Source organism: Semicossyphus pulcher, unplaced genomic scaffold (genome assembly GCF_022749685.1).
Source record: "Semicossyphus pulcher isolate SPU_LCO1_2020_fin unplaced genomic scaffold, fSemPul1.0.p SCAF_7, whole genome shotgun sequence".
Classification (NCBI taxonomy): domain Eukaryota; kingdom Metazoa; phylum Chordata; class Actinopteri; order Labriformes; family Labridae; genus Semicossyphus; species Semicossyphus pulcher.
In genome coordinates this window covers 2,144,955-2,161,478 of record NW_027211748.1, presented here as the reverse complement: position 1 = coordinate 2,161,478, position 16,524 = coordinate 2,144,955, and the positions used below count along the sequence as shown (strand labels likewise).

Genomic DNA, 16,524 nt, shown 5'->3' with positions numbered 1-16,524 from the left:
GAGCCTATCCCAGCTGTCATTGGGCGAGAGGCGGGGTTACACCCTGGACTGATCACCAGTCAATCACAGGTTTTAGACACAGTCATGGAATTAATGATTTACTGCAGTTCAACTGACTCTCATTTCTTGGCTGTGAAGAACTGGAGGTCACATTTTTCCTGCTCTTGAAGAGGCTGATCATTGGCCCTGCTCGACACACACACCAGAGTGATCAAGTAACAGTAACTTTAGACAAAGGAGACAGTTTCAAAGTTTGACTATCAAGGATCTTATTGTTGTTCAATGTGCTCTATTTGTTCAGCATATTAAAGAAATCACCAAGGTCACTTTTAACACCTGTGTACCAAAGCTAAAACACGCTCCTTCCTGCACAGGGCTGATGTAGAGACAGTAATTAACACCTTTGTTTCATCCTGACTTGATTATTGTAACTGTTGCACTAAAAGTAGAACAGGTGAGCATACAGCACCAATTTAACTTCATTTGCTCCTTATCAATGTCTGATAGGACTTTTTGTGGTTCAGACGGATGAATGGCTTCACTCCTTCACACCTGTCTGACCTCACAGCCGTATACATCCTGTGCTCTATGCTGTCAGGGTTCCTGTCTGTCCTCAGAGTTAAACAGGAGTCAGCTGGCTACGTCAGGAATAACCTCCCTGCTGACATCAAACAGTCTGACTGAGTTGAGGCTTTAAAATCCAAACTTTAAACTTTTCTCCTGAACTTTCAATAAGAACGTTTTCAGTAAGTATGACATCATCAGGTGTTTTGGATCAGGATCTGTGTCCTCCTGTAGATTCTTCTCCTCTCTCTTATTCCACCTTAAAGGGCTTTGAGGGGAGTTTTCCACATGTCATTTAAGGCTTTACAAATGTGAAAGGCAGAGTCTAGAAACAGTAATATAGCATTAATAATGGTAGTAGAAGCAGTTGTAGTCCTATTGAAAGTAGCAGTAGAGTTTGGAACAGTGTGTGTGCAGACACTAGGGGGAGGCAGTGTGAAGGTTTTAATCTGCACTGAACAGACAGCAGTACTGTTATATACACTGTAATACCAGCTGATAACTGCAGGGAACTACATGAAGACAATTCAATACATGTTGTATAAATCTTCTTTGATATTATTATAAAATAAATCAGAGTTCATTTAGTTTTCGCTCAGTCAGGACATTTGGTTGTGTCCTGAAAACAGCTGAAAATGTAGATACAGGTTTGTCTTTGATATCAACTTCTATAGAGGAGAAACTCAATCAGTATATATGAATGAAAACTACAACAGGTCACTTGTGTGTTTAACTTTATTTAAGTGTCAACTGTTATCAACTGGTGACAACAGTTAGCTGTGTATTTATTTGTAATATCAGCATTTAAATTAAATATTCTCATGTTAATTTGTTTATGATATTTGAGTCAATAACTCCAGACATAAGACAACCTGTTTGGATAATAATGAAAGTGAACAAGAACTCTTTAGTTTTTCTTTAGATTGCACAATGAACCCCAGCAGCAGAGAAAATATTATTTTCTTGATCAAAATTCAATATTCATACAAATAAATAAATGTTCATATTGATACTTTAAATAAAGAGACTGCAACAACATAATCAGATTAGACCAAAATATTTATGCAGCATAAAATATTTGAAGTGTAAAAACACATTTGATAGAGAAAATAATTAAATTGTGTTTCAATCCTCTTATTGAAATTAAAATGTAGCTGACAAATAGTGTTAAAGAACATTTAGAGTATTTTTGTTGTTCATGTTTTGTCCTTTGTGTAAATGACATTTAAAACACATGGAAGCAATAGTGGGATAATTAGTGTTTTATGAGTGTTTTCATTGCAGTTTAATGTGTGTAATAAAGATCTTCACACAAACATGAGACAGAAACAAAGATCAGATCTGTCAGGGAGCAGACTGAGGACTGAACTGAAGACTAAAGACAGAAAAACAAAGAGAAATGAAGAAAGACTTGATGACTCGACTATGAAAGACACCTGGGCTGCGTTTGAAAAGTCCTCTCTGCTCAGAGTTTCTAACTGAGTGAAACGAGCTGGAAGTGTTGAAGAGGCCGCCATGATAAGAGCTGTTTGTCTTCTCTTCAGAAACAGACGATTAAAGATTGAACTCAAACTTTAAACTTTCTACATCAAAGATACAAAATAAATGTTTCTGCCTTGAATTAAATATTTTCACTCTTAAAATCAGTGTTTGTAATTGTTCGTCTTTCTTATGCACCTGTAGTCATTCTAACTCCGTCAACTCCTCTGCTCCGCCCCCTCTCCCCTTTAAACCTCAGACTCTTCTGAAACCACACAGCAGCTTTAAACAAGCTGTCAATCATCAACAAGGTTGATCTGCCTGCTGCAGGGGCTGATGGGAGGTCTGAGGACCTGTTAGAAACCACGAGGCCCTCGTCTGATCTCACAGCTCGTCCTGGTTCTTCTCAGGTTCACCAGAGGAAACACTGCTGCACAAAATGCTTCTCCTCCCAGCTGCAGCTCTGTGCTGTGTGTGTTCAGGTGAGTGTTTCCAGCCAATCAGGAGCCAACAAACCAACCCTGTCTCCTTGATGTGACATTAATGTGTTTAACTATTTAACTATGTACTGTTGAATATAAGTGTCATTATTAAGTGATAGGGTTGAACAGCCGGCACACTAACCTTTATCTGTTTCTCTACAGCGCTGGTTGCCATGGCAGCAGAGCTCAAACAGGACAGTTTATCATTGACCAGGAAAGTTGGAGAAAAAGTCTCCTTCAGCTGTGGAGGCACTGACCAGTGTAGTGGCTCTCATGTGTACTGGTACCAGAAGAGAGACACAGAAACATTCAGAAGGATTCTACGTATTAGCAGGACTAGTGGTGCAATAGATAAAAGCTACAATCATCCTCAGAAAGATGATTTCTCAGCTGTGAATAAACAGAACGGCTGGGAGTTGCAGATCCAGAAGGTTAAACTCTCTCACTCAGCCTCCTACTACTGCTCCTGTTATGTATCCACAGTGAGAAATGATGCGAGCAGCCTGAACAAAAACCAGCAGATGAACAGATGTCAGATAATGTTTGTGACGGGAAGACAGCAGAAACCACAGGCCAGGTTCACATAGTTCACCTCCATTACAAACAGAACAAACTGAGGAGTTCACTTTTTTACTTGTGTCAGAATTATATTTATTATCATGTCTTTATTTATATTCTCAGATATTCCAGCAGGTTTATTGTTCCCACAATGAGGACAAAACAGGACAAAATCAGAAACACAATGTAACAAAATAAAGACACAAAAATAAGTCATAACTAAATAAAACAGACTGTGGATGAAAAATTAGATTAACAAAATATTACATAAAAAATATGACTGAAATATTTGTTTCTTAATCCATTTGACAGATAAAAATCTTGTGCTTCGTTGTGCTGCTGGAATAAAGTCCTTCCTCCCTCTCTATACTAATCACTTGTTGATTGTTTGGTTGCTATAAGAAAAAGCTCGGCCTGAATCGCCCCCCTTTGACAAATTAAAGGTAAAGGTGAAACATTTCCCATGATGCAACTCATTTCTCCATAGCAACCCCACACACATTACCATGATTGGTTCCTTACACATGTGACGTATGACCCCATGCCTGTCTGAATGTTTCTGACAGACTCAGCCATGACTGTTGACTTTTTACATGGCTTCAGAAATGTCTTCAACATGTTGATGAAAACAGCACATAGATGTGTTAGAAATGTTTTATACTAGATTTTCACTGGGGGGGAGGGGGTCTTTGTGTAATTGAAGTTGGACTGGTCATCAGGTGTGCCAGTAGGCATCCCTGGCTGTCACACAGACTGATGCAATGAAAAAACAAACATGAACACATCTTAGACACATCAAACTCCTCAGAGTTACAAGTATCATGAAGGCTTCTGCTTGAGGCTCTGTGTGTGCTCCAATTAAACAGAGAGGAGATGATCTTCATTATCCTCTCATTGATAGATGATATCGTATTGAGACTATCTCTCCACTCCTTTACATATTCCATATGGGGAATGACCCCCCTGCCGTTAGAGTACGTTTCCCTATTCCGATGTATTGCTTGCAGTCCTCGCGAGCTAACGCGTCCGGGGTCACCCTGGTTGTATTTAGCTCTGAAGGCCGGCTAACAGCAGGTTGAACACCTCGACTTCCTGTCAGGCTGGCATCTCTTTGCCTCCGGTGAGGGTAACTAAGAAGTGATACGGACTTATTTCCCAAGGCCCTCGCGAGCTAACGCGTCTGGTGGGGTCACATGTTGAGTGCAGGACCTGACAGCCGGCTAACAGTGGGTTGAACACCTTGACTTCCCATCAGGCTGGGCTCTGTCTTCCTCCAGTGGAAATACACAATTCCCTGTGTATTGCTGGGGCCAGCTAAAGGTCTGAGTAAAGGGTCCAGTAGGGGAAGGGAAATGCAATACCGATGTATTGCACACGGTGTTTGTAAGCTAACGCATCCACAATGCCAGCGTAACGTGGCCTTTAGGGATGGGCGATATCAAACTTTTTTAATTCAATACGATACCAATACTTTTTGTTACAATTTCAACGATACTGAGACTGATTGTTTCTGAAATGGGTCTGTGATTTCTCAAAATAATTGTCTTTTATTTTAATTTAAAATCACTGGACTGAAAGGCAAATCATATGCATCATACTGACCATTGATAACACTTCTTACAAAAGCAAACATGAGTACAATTAAATCAAAATGTTTGTGCTCATGAGTTAAAAAAAATATTTAGATTTACTTATTAACTATAGTGATGCTTTTATTCTGATTAACCTCATATCACAATTAAATTGTGATGATTATGTTGGCCTGAAAACGTTATGAAGCAGTGTTCATGTTCAAGTGTTCATTTTGGCAGCTATTTTAGATTCAGTCTCAGGCTTCAGACGAAAATGTGAATTAGTTTTATTCACATTTTAGTTTTTTATCACCCACTCAGTGTAAAGATGATCTTCATCACTCTCTCAGTGTATAGATTGTAGCGTGGTATCAGGATAGGCCTGATCCAGGCCTGACCTGGTCACTTGACCCCACCAGGAAGAGAGCTAGACCACTAGCTCTGTTCTGGGGACCAATAAGTTAAAGATTGTGTCCACAGGGGAAACTTTATAACTCTTCGTCCGCAGGACCAACATTCCGCAGACACCAGATGAAGGACGGCACCTGATAAACCGTGGGATTACGGTCGGTTAATGTTTGTCTTAGTTGATTAGCTGTGGGGAAATAAAGAACCACCGGCTTTGATCCAGGGACGGTGGATCAACAGACACGATTCACACCCCAGAGCCCTGGGGAGAAGAAAGAGTTGTGGAGCATCCATTTGTTCCCCCCCCCCCTAACACCCCTCTCTCTGCCGGACCTGCAGACAGGCAGGGGAAAGGGGGGGGTGAGACTGAGACAAAGGGATGTTGATTCAGTGAGGACATCTATTAATGAATGTAACAAAGTTGTGTGTCTGTGAATACATATATGCCCTACAGGTATATATATATATATATATATATCTATATAGATCCAGGTGTCACATTCACACGGAAATGCATAAAGACTGTGGAAGGTTGCTATGTGTTGATCTGGACATTAACTTGTACTTTTATCCTCAGGAATATGCCATGTAACCTCATTCTGTGTATTCTCATCCTGTGGTGTTTGGAGTCTATGTGCAGCTGAGAATCCAGAGGTATTACATGTTGGGAGGTAAGATGTATAAGGATAACTACTTTGGGGTAAAAATAAGTAGTTTAATAAATAGAGAAAGTCTCGGATATGAGGAGTGGTCAAACTCGCTGCCGGTGGCCGGACGCCCCCCCCCCCAGGAGGGGAGACCCTTTAAATGAGAGGTGACAACTTCTCTCGTTCTCTTGTTTCTTCCCTCCTTGTGCTACACCCTGCGTCCCGGCCGCTGACGAGCGCCTCCGCCTCCCCCTTCCTCCGTAACTTCTTCCCTTTCCCCTTTTTAAGTTTTGCCCGCGAGTAGGCCCAGAACCTGCGTGCACTCTGCCGTGCTGAAGACCTCGCGTGTCCATATTGCTCCAGCATTAGATCTGACTGCTCAAAATACAGACTCTAGCTCTCCCGGTGCTCAAGCCCCGGTACTCGGACAGAATCTCAGTCCCGAACCCAGAAGACGCATTCAGCCTCCATCCGGCTCAGGCCGCAACGTGGGACTGACCAGCACGTCATCATCCAGAGAGAACGAACCGGCCGTGCGGCGCCGCTCCGAGGGAACCCGGGTACAAGCCCCGGCATCAGAAGCTCCGAACCACTCCAACCTGACGCTCTCCACACGCCTCATCAGCAACGCGGTTGACCCTCCTCACCCTCCGTCATAATCATTTCACGTTCATCACCATATTTAGTTATCTCATGTATGTTTAGTAGTATTAGTCAATAAATTCTTCATTTATAAAGTATTGATTCAAGTGTCTTTGTGTGTGTGAAGTACTAAGCCTCTGTACACCGCGAAACGAACTCAATTCTAAACTGTAGCAACCTTCAGATTATGAGACTGAATTAAACAATTAGGTAACTAATTATATGTTTTCCCTGTTTTCTCAAAATTGGGTGGTGCCCCGTTAAATACCTATGATAGGTTAAGTCTTTTAATTAACTTTAAAGTTAACTTCTCGTCAATATAGAGTGCAGGCATTCTATGACGAGTTTAATTAATTATTAAATAATTAATCGACCGATTTATGCTAAGATGATCTTCATCACTCTCTCAGCGTATAGATGATCTTCATCACTCTCAGTGTATAGATGATCTGCTATATTTAAAGTGTGAATATTATCTGAAGCAATCAGGAAACAATGAAAGGAGGAAGACAGGAGGGGGTCAGATTTCTTGCATCGCTCGCTGAATGCACTGCTGTAACTTCACTGCTAATAACGTGATGTTATGGTTCAACAAGTTTACATATATTTGGGTGAGAATTTATATCGTAGTGAATATCATCTGGTAAATGATTCAAGGGGTTGTGATATAAATCCCAAACCTTTGTCAGTGCTGCTGAACACAACAGACATCCTGGATCCAAAACGTTACCGGGTGGTGCAAAGTCAACTGTTTATAGAAAAGTACATTTTAGTGCATCAAAGTTTAGCTTAATATCTTTAATAACAAAAACAACACATTAACTGGGTGGGTGGTTTTAGTTGTGCCATTTAAAGATAATCTAAACATAGCATGGACTAGTGCAAAGTGAACTTAAAAAACGCTTGGTTACATGGTAACCTTGGTTCTCTGAGTGAAGAGACTATCTCTCCACCCTACATATTTCATATGTATGGGACTGATCCCCTTGGGGATTCGCCGGATATAAATCCTCAGGGCTGTGACTGGGCATTGTCTCGACCTTGTATAATCTTGTTCACTCTCTCCCCAGACGAAGCAGAGGGATCGCAACTCCACTGACAGATTTAGGTGGAAGTCTGAGAGTACCTTTGGCAGGAATGCTGGATTTGGCCACAGGCTTACTCCTATGATGTCTGGCAGGAATCAACAGCAATTGTGATGCATCGACAGAGCCTGTAGCTCTTCTACCCTTCTTGCTGATGTCACTGCTATGAGGAATGCAACCTTGAGTGACAGCCATTTAATGCTCGCTGACTCCAGGGGCTCGAAGGGCTCCTGTCTTAAGGCAGCCAGCACAAGACCCAGGTCCCATGTCGGGATGGCTGGTCTCCTTCTGACCGTCCCCGCTGGCACCCTTGCCATTGTGGACTGCGCCCCATCCTGTCAGGGATGCATCCACTGAGACCACCTGGTGGCGCAGCACCGGACCAAGCTTACTTCCCTTTGAAATGTTGGCTGGGATCTTCCACTACCTGAGGGCCACCCACAGCCTCCTGGTGACCAGCACCAGGGCTTGTAGGAGTCTCCGTGGACATAGCCCCAGACGCCACAGACGCCTCTGCACTGGGGGCATATGCAGGAGAGCCAGTGGCACCACTAGTACTGATGCTGCCATAAGGCCCATGAGGCGTAGAAAAAGCCTCCGAGTAACCTTGGTTCCCAGCAGAAAATGAGAGAGGCAGACCCTGAGGGATTCCTGCCTCTCCTGAGTCAGTGTTACCAGCCCAGCCTTGGCATCTAGCCACATGCCCAGAAACTGGGTGGTCTGTGCGGGCTGTAGTCTGCACTTTTCTTTGTTGATGCGTAGTCACAGACTCCGGATTTGTGCTAACAAAACTGATACATGGTGATGGCACTGCGCCTCTGTCCAGGCGCACACCAACAAATCGTCCAGGTAGTTCAGTATCCTGATACCTTGCTGACGCAGAGGCCCCAAAACCGCATCCATACACCTGGTGAAGGTGCGGGGGGCTAGTGAAATCCCGAAAGGGAGAACGCAGAACTCGAAGGTCTTGCCTTCGAAGGCGAACCTTAGAAACCTCCTGTGTCCTTCCCAGATCGGTACCAATCGCCTACAAGGATAGCCTGCTTTACTCTCGGCACAGTTAGTATTTTGCACTTCAGGGGCCTGAGGAATTTGTTCAGGCCCCTGAGGTCCAAAACTGGCCTGAGTGTGCCGTCCCGCTTCGGGACGAGGAAATATCGGGAATAGAATCCTGCCTGCCGATTTTCCCTCTTCACTTCCCTGATGGCTGTCTTTGCCAGGAGAGTGGAGATATCTGAGTGCAAAGCCTCTCTGTGTTGGGGGTCTGCGATGATGGAAAATGCAGCCACCCTCGTCACTGGAGGAACACTGAACTGAAGTCGGTACCCCTGGGTAATTGTTGAGACGATAGCCCTGCCAGCTGCCTCTGCCTGCTCCCTCATCAGTTTAGGGAGGAGTAAGGAGACCTGTTGTAGCTCCACTATCAGTCTTGCCTCGCATCACTCTTTCAGCTGCTGAGTCAGGTGACACTGGTAAAGGGTCAGTATGGCCCCTGTATTAGCCAGCCGAGTCTGTACTGCCATTGTGGCATGCATCCTCGTCAGCATGGCATCCATCTTTTTGCAGTTCTTGCCAGGGCAACCACTCTTCCCGAGAATTGAATTAGATGGAGACACCAAGGCTGCCAACGCCTGGTCCACTGGAGGTAACGGTCCACAACCTATCCTTTCCGGATGTGGACCAACGCTACGCGTTTACAGAGCCCAGACCAGCGACCAATCGCTGACGTCATCTGAAACTGCTTTAGCATTACCTCCTCAAAATCGGAGAGAAGAGGCACCTGAAGGCATATGGGCTGACCCCCAGCCTCGTCATTAAGGGGGCGGTCCCTTGATCAGGTGGCATATTAATATTTAATGCTGCTGAGAGGTGACTGCTGTTCTTGATCCTCTGTTTCCTGCTGCCCAAGAGGGAACATCTCATCATCATCAGAGGCTGCCAGGGTGAGAACGTCCACCTCTCCTTCTGATTTGGGGGAAAGGGGGCAGTTCTCTTCCACAAGTCAGGAGCGGGAGGCTTACTAACAGTCGCCTGAGGCTCCTGTGACACAGCTCTCTGATCCCCCCTTTTATTTACCAATATAGTGAAAGGCAAGGGGGCTTCCTTGCCTGCTGTACCCTGCGCTACTGTAGCCGCAGTCTTGGGGCGCTTAGCCGACTGAGGTCTTAAAGCAGGAGCAGGTGGCCGTTTACCAAACAAATGGCAACGGGCCTCTCTTTGTCTTACTGACATACAAAAACAGCTCATGCATGAGGCTGGGTTGTCCCTGGCTGTTACTGCATGTTCAGCTCCTAAATAGAGCACACAATAATCATGTCCATCCTCTAGGGGCATTTTCATGCCGCAGCCCATGCAGGGAGGTCCCTCACTGCTTGCCATACTGACGCTGCATGTCAGGCAGCCAGAAAGCGTCCCTTTTTTTTTTTTTTTTTTTTAAACCAGTAAGTGAACTCGCGTGCTGTGCCTTATGTTTGCAGCATTAGTGGCTAGCTAATGCCTGCTCGTTTTGTTTGGACACGCAGCGAGCACCCCCAAACTATTCCCACCAACTCGGTCGGCTTATCGTGATGGAATATGTTTTGTGTATGACAAGAAGAGTGTGTGATTTTGGGACTTTAGGATTACCGTGCCATCCTTGCTGACCGGGTGGGTGTACCTGGATGCGTTAACAGAGTGGATCTTGTAATACACCATCGGACAGAGTGCTCTTACCTCGAGCACGGGAAGGATGCCATGCTATACCCGCCAACTTGTCAGCATTGATAGCAGGCTGTACCTGAGCGTGTTAGCAGAGCGAATGCTGCAATACGCTGTACGGTACCCTTTTCAGCTCTACCGGACAGAAAGGGACGTCACACTATGCATGCCGACTGGGTCAGCTTTGATAGTAGGCTATACCTAGACGCGTTAACAGAGCGAATCATGCAATACATCGTACGGTACCCCTTTGAAGTCCTTTACCATGGATTAAGGGAGGAAAATCAGCTATCCAGAGAGGGGCCCGCGGACCAGCTCTCCTGCTTACACAGCGGTAAGTGGATTCTTCGATAACTCTCCAAACTTCTCTCTTGTAACTTCTGCTCTCACGTCTTCCACTCCCAAGTGGGAATCAATGAATCAGTGATTACATGCGCAACTGGGCCTTTTATGCCCGCGCATGCAGCCACATAGGTGGTGTGTCTTAAAGCAATTCTTACCTTTCTGGCATGTCCCTCAGCACTCAGCACAGTAAAATTTGAACAAGAACAACTCCGCCTCCCTTCAAAGTCCCACCCTCTTCCCCCTGCCTGACCTCTGACGCTACCCTCCCTCCCTCCATCCATCCCTGACGCGTGCGGTGAGAGAAGCAGCACAAGTGAAACGGGTCAATGGAGTCAGAGTCAGGGGCACAGGTAAGTGAAAACTAACCAACAGTAATTAAATAATATTCAATTCTGCATGTGGTTTAAAATAAAATTCCCTCCCCCGTAGCGTTTAGTTACCTTTTGTAGTCTGACGAACTACCAACGTTACTATCGTAATTATAGCATTTCATCGCCTGTTTGTTTACAGTCAAATGCGTCGTCTTTCGGCAGAATTAATATTTTCTTGCTGTCATAACGTCTTACCTTGCCTGAATTGTCCCGGTAACGTTTGTCATTAAATTAGGAGCAGTTGAAGCAGTTTTGTTTACAGGTTATCTTTGTTGAGAACCTGTTTTGTCAGCTAACGGTAGCTAACTTTAGCCCTTGTTCAGACGTTTAGCTTCAACATTTTTTTCTTTTAACTTTATATTATATAGTCACAAAGTAAAAGGCTCTTTCTTTTTTAAATTGTGGTGCTTCTTGGAGGAGAGTGTGGTTGGAGATCCTGACTACGTTCCGGATCTTCAGAGGCAGGGGCCCACAGCAGCAGCCTACAGCAGGAACCAGCACAGGAGATGTAAGAGCCCCGAGAAGGGCAGGTCTTTCCACTGGCTGCCAGGGTAGGAGCAGCAGGGGCCATGGGGTGATGCAGAGTGGGGAATCTGCTGAGGCGAGGCACGGAACCAGCAGACAAGCTGCCCCAAGATCCACAACAAGAGCCAGAGGTCGGAGGGCACGTGGACCTGCTGTACTCAGTCCTGACGATCTCATCCGAGTCCAGCAGTTTCAACAGGACAGGGTAGCAGCTGAGCGGCTAAAGCAGTACATTATTATAGTCATCATGGTAATGATTCATCTTCTTATTGTTGTTACCAGTACTGCTGTTGTTGTTGTTATGGCTGAGATGTTCAGCAGCTTCTCTATATTTGTGTTGACATTATTGCTCTTGACAACATCTATTGACATGAATGAGGTTTTTTTTTGCGCAAAAAAGTGTTTTGAAAATGTTTACATGTCTGTTGCTGCTTTTGAAATGTTCTTATTGTGTGTGTGTGTGTGTGTGTGTAAATTTTAAGCCATTTTGTGATTGAAAACAATTGTATATATACATATATTTTTATATGTTTTCATATAGTTTTGTATTTTTTCTTATTTACGTTGTTCAATAAAACCTTGCATTGTATAATTGCCTTTGTCTTTTTACTCACATAAAGTAATGTTTATTATGCTTTACTTCCATTATGCCCCTTTTTTCATATTCCCACTTCATCTGAATCAACTGCAGTGAATTGCTAAAATCAATTTTTTAGAAAAACATTTATTATTGTACACAGTTTATCTTTTTTTTTACAGCTGTCTTCTATAACAAATTAGTTATTTGGTCCCAATAAAAAAAGCAAATAAATAACATAAGGCACTTGCAAGATTACTGTTTAGTAATGCAAACAAATCTTTTAGATGTAACATTCAGCTCTTCATGAGTTCCAGGGGTACCAAGTCTTGGCTGGTGCTGGATGTCCTCCATTACTGTGGGAGTGGTGTACCTTGACAAAGAGTAAAAAAAAAATAGAAACGTGACACAGGATATAAATTGTTGTGATGTTATCACAATGTACAGTAAGTGGAGCAAGTGTATGTATCAACTTATTACAATTTAAAATTTACGACTGGTAAATAGTACTTCTTCCCAAGGATGGAAAAAGTCACAAACATAGACAGATCGGTCTTATGTACACAGATGTCAGCTAGCCAGCATTATCTATTAGCCGGAGAAGTCTTCTAGCAATGTGCTGAACTAGCTCTGGTTACTGTACAACCAACAAAGTCAAACGCAACCCCGGAGTTATAATACTAGAACTGGGTTAATGACAACTTCACAATAAACACTGAGGCTAACGCTGAGGCTAACGCTGAAGCTAACGTCACCGGTAGTGTAATGTTAAACAAACCAAGCTGTGGAGTCAGTTTGTTTACACTACCGGCGCTAACGCTAACGCTAGGCTAAATTTCCCTGCACAAATAACATAATATTACAAAACGATAGTAACTGGTAACTGATGTTATCACATGTAATGTTGTGTTCTAGGATTAGGCAAACTTAACGTACCTGTCCAGCAGAAACTCCGCGACCATCTCATCTCTTTTTAGCTCCGGATGTAGCTGCATTAGCCTCCTGCATTGCTGGAAAGCAGAGCCGATGTTGACTCCAGTCTTGCCTCTTGCCGCATCAAGCTCTTTCTTTATGGCAGCTTTTTGTGAAATAGTCTTCTTTGTCCTGATCATTTTCTCTGTGGGGGCAGCTGATGATGGAAGTGGCGGCTCGCCTTGGTCAGTCATTGTCAGGTCTCCGTTCCTTGCTCTCTCTCACCGCTCTATTGCTCTGCCAGAGAGGCGCGCGAATTGCGAGCCGTGACAGCGGTGCAACTGGGAGGGACGCGGCAAATCAATTTACTCGGACCGAATAAAATGATTGGTCAGACTTTTATCAGAAATATATGAGAATTAAATATTGATGGGTTTCAACGCCTAGTGGATTTCTTTTACATTTTAGGAGCATTTTATGATTACAAAAGAAAAGTGTAAAAATGCCAGAAAGGTAAGAATTGCTTTACAGGTGTATCCACGTCAACTGTCCCAAGAGGATCAGTCCCATACATATGAAATATGTAGGGTGGAGAGATAGTCTCGATGCGGACAGATTCTTACACAGAAGAAATGTCAGAGCTACAGTCGAAACTGAATGCTCTGTGGAATAGATCTGTAACAGCATCACTTGTTGTTCATTCAGACTGCCACCTTACACCAACATTTGCTGATAACACGGTTTAATTTACACGGTCAATTTTACAAATCATACATTTGCCTCTAGGGACTTTACAATGTGTACAACACAACATGCAGCATCATTAGATCCATGAACAAGACGTGCAATAAAAGAAAAGACAAAATAACAAAATAACAACATGGAAATGAATGCTCAGTTCATCCTCATGCTCCAACTGAAGGTGGCGCTACACGAAACGTCAGAATCAACAAGGTGATTCATTTCATCCTCAGGAGACCAAGAACGTCTGTACAACGTTTCATATGAATCCATTCATCCATCCTTTGGCTCCAGTCCATCCATGTGGACTGAAGAAGTGGACCAACAGACATTAGCATCAATGAGGAACACTGCTAGGAAAATATCAAAGAAGAGACATTTATGTCGACATGAACATCAGAGGAAGACATGAGCTGTAATCTGATCCTGGTTCACAATTTGTTCAGCAGCACACAGGTTTTTGTATCAGTTGTTTTCACTGTGTGGGGAGGCAGCAGCTACCTCATCTTTGGCTCTGGAACGAGACTGTTTGTTACAGGTAAGAATAAACATTTATTGTCTTCAGTTGTTTATTGAACAAGTCTGAAATGTGTTTTTAATTCGTTTTTGCTGCTTGAGACATTCCATGTTAAATGTGTATAATTGGTGGATATTTTCTGCAGCCATGCAGCTATTGTGACTAAAAATGTTCCTAACCTGTGAAAAGATGTTAAAATGTGACTGAACAGCTCAGGATGTTCTTTATTCTGCAGCCGATAAAACTGGTTCATAGTCTGAGTCTGATATAAGCAATGTTACAGATATCACTATTTAATGTTCTCTGTTATTCAGCAACTACTGTTGAAAAAAAAAAAAGCTCATATCTTGAAATATGTTGTAAAAAATGATTCAATCATTCTGAGACTCTAAAATTAACTTCACAACTGGTATTTATATGTCTATAAATAAAACTACTACGCCTTTTCTCGTTTCTATATTTCTATAGCTTCACAAAGAAAGGCACAAATGTTAAAATATCAATACTTTTACAGACTTTATAATCTTAACGTGATTTTATATTTAAAACTCTGCTCGGGAATCATTTAAAACTTTATTTCATATTAAAAATCACAGTAAACTTTATTCACATTTCATAACATGATTAAAATACTGTTAATAAAAATCATTATGAAATGATTGTTGTATTGATTTTTTTCTTTAGTATTAACCTGTAAATATTTAATGTTAGTGAAATGATCATAATGTTTTCTGTCAAGGTCAATATGTAACTAATACTAATGAGCACAATATCACTATTACAGAAAAAAATGTTTATATTCTCAGAAAATACATTTCATGAATATATTCAATTGTATTATGTCATTATTTGATACCTTAATTTTATTTTTAATAAAATGTTCTTTCATTTTTAATAATCATATTTTAGTAATGTTTTATATAAATGTTTTAATTTGAAAATCTTAAAGAATATTGATGCTTAGAGCAAAGTACGTGTACAACATGTTGATATATTGTAATAATGACTAATTACTATTATCATGCTTGTGTTTCACATATACCATATGTGACATTAAATAATAAATGTGTTTGCTAAGAGATTAATACAGTTCATGATCTATAATTGGAGCTGTGTTGATGCGTGATTTAGAGACCACAGTCCATGTAGTTTTCAGGATCAGACTGAATGCAGTGCTGGAAGCTGCTGGTGACTGTGTGAATACACATATTTTATATAATATTGTTTTTCATATTTGCATTGTTTATTTGATCTTTTCTTTAAGATCCTTGACAGTAACAATACTGCTGTTTACTAGCTTTGTGCTTTTTATTCTGTTTCTATGTTCATTGTTTTCCTTGTATGTGTAAACGTTTACTTGGCAATAAACCTGATTGTGATTGTGAATGTGTGTGTGCTGCTTGTTGCGCGATCAAACTTCAGATGAGCAGGTGGTGAAGCCCGTGGTGAGCGTGTACCCGGCAGCACCCAGAGCCCACCTGGAGGGGAAGAGCTCCCTGCTGTGTGTGGCCTCAGCCATGTTTCCTCCTCTGGTCCAGTTCTCCTGGAAAAGACAAAAGGAGAATGGACGTCTGGAGGAGCTGCCCTCTGCTGACGGACGGCTGCTGAAGCTCAGAGAGTCTGGATGTACTGCCTCCATCTTGTCCATCCATCAGCAAGAGATTAGCTCGTATGAATACGGCTGCTACGTGAAGCACGAGGGCGGCAGGGTGGAGGCGCAGACAGAAACAGGTAATGAAGGCTTGGTGACTGTGTTCAGCAATGATTCAGCTTCATTTGGTGATGATGTCAGAGAGAGGAGAGGAGCAGAGAGCTGACATTTTGTATAACTCCTTTCCTGTTTCAGAAGGTTCTACGCTTTCAACACCAGGACCCTCACCCTCACTTCCACCATCACTTCCACCATCACTTCCACCATCACTTCCAACCTCACTTCCACCATCACTTCCACCAGCCCCTTCTGTCCCGTCTCAGTACCAGGTGAAGCTGCTCCTGCTGCTGTACACGCTGCTGATAGTGAAGAGTCTGGTGTACTGCTGTGGACTCTTTGTGCTGACCATCCTCAGAAACAAGTGACCGTCCACCAACTGCACACATGCTGACTATTTTCTGCTCACCCTTTCTCACCATCATCTCATAAATCCATCTCATGTATCACTTTGATTATCAGTTAAAAATGTAAATCATGAATATATATGCAATGATTGTTCCATGTTTACTGATACACTGTCATTTGCATTACTAAGACCAGATTTTGTAGTACAGTGCTAATCTGATTGTGTACATTATCTCTGCTTAATAAACTTCATTTGTATAATCGTTCACTTTCTGGTATATATTGTATTATTCAGTGTTTTACCTGTTCTTGTATTTCTTTTTAATATCAAATGCTGAGTGTTGACA

At 42.6% G+C, this 16,524-nt stretch overlaps 1 protein-coding gene across 1 annotated transcript; it reads left to right on the top strand.

Moving 5' to 3' along the window:
* The first annotated feature begins 2,482 nt into the window (after positions 1 to 2,482).
* Positions 2,483 to 16,231, top strand: LOC138612194 (immunoglobulin lambda-1 light chain-like). The gene is made up of 6 exons (XM_069685507.1): positions 2,483 to 2,525; positions 2,688 to 2,998; positions 10,030 to 10,037; positions 14,102 to 14,142; positions 15,544 to 15,852; positions 15,968 to 16,231. The coding sequence occupies exons 1-6, from the start codon at positions 2,483 to 2,485 to the stop codon at positions 16,195 to 16,197; spliced, it is 942 nt and encodes a 313-aa protein (XP_069541608.1). The 3' UTR covers positions 16,198 to 16,231.
* The last annotated feature ends 293 nt before the right edge of the window (positions 16,232 to 16,524 follow it).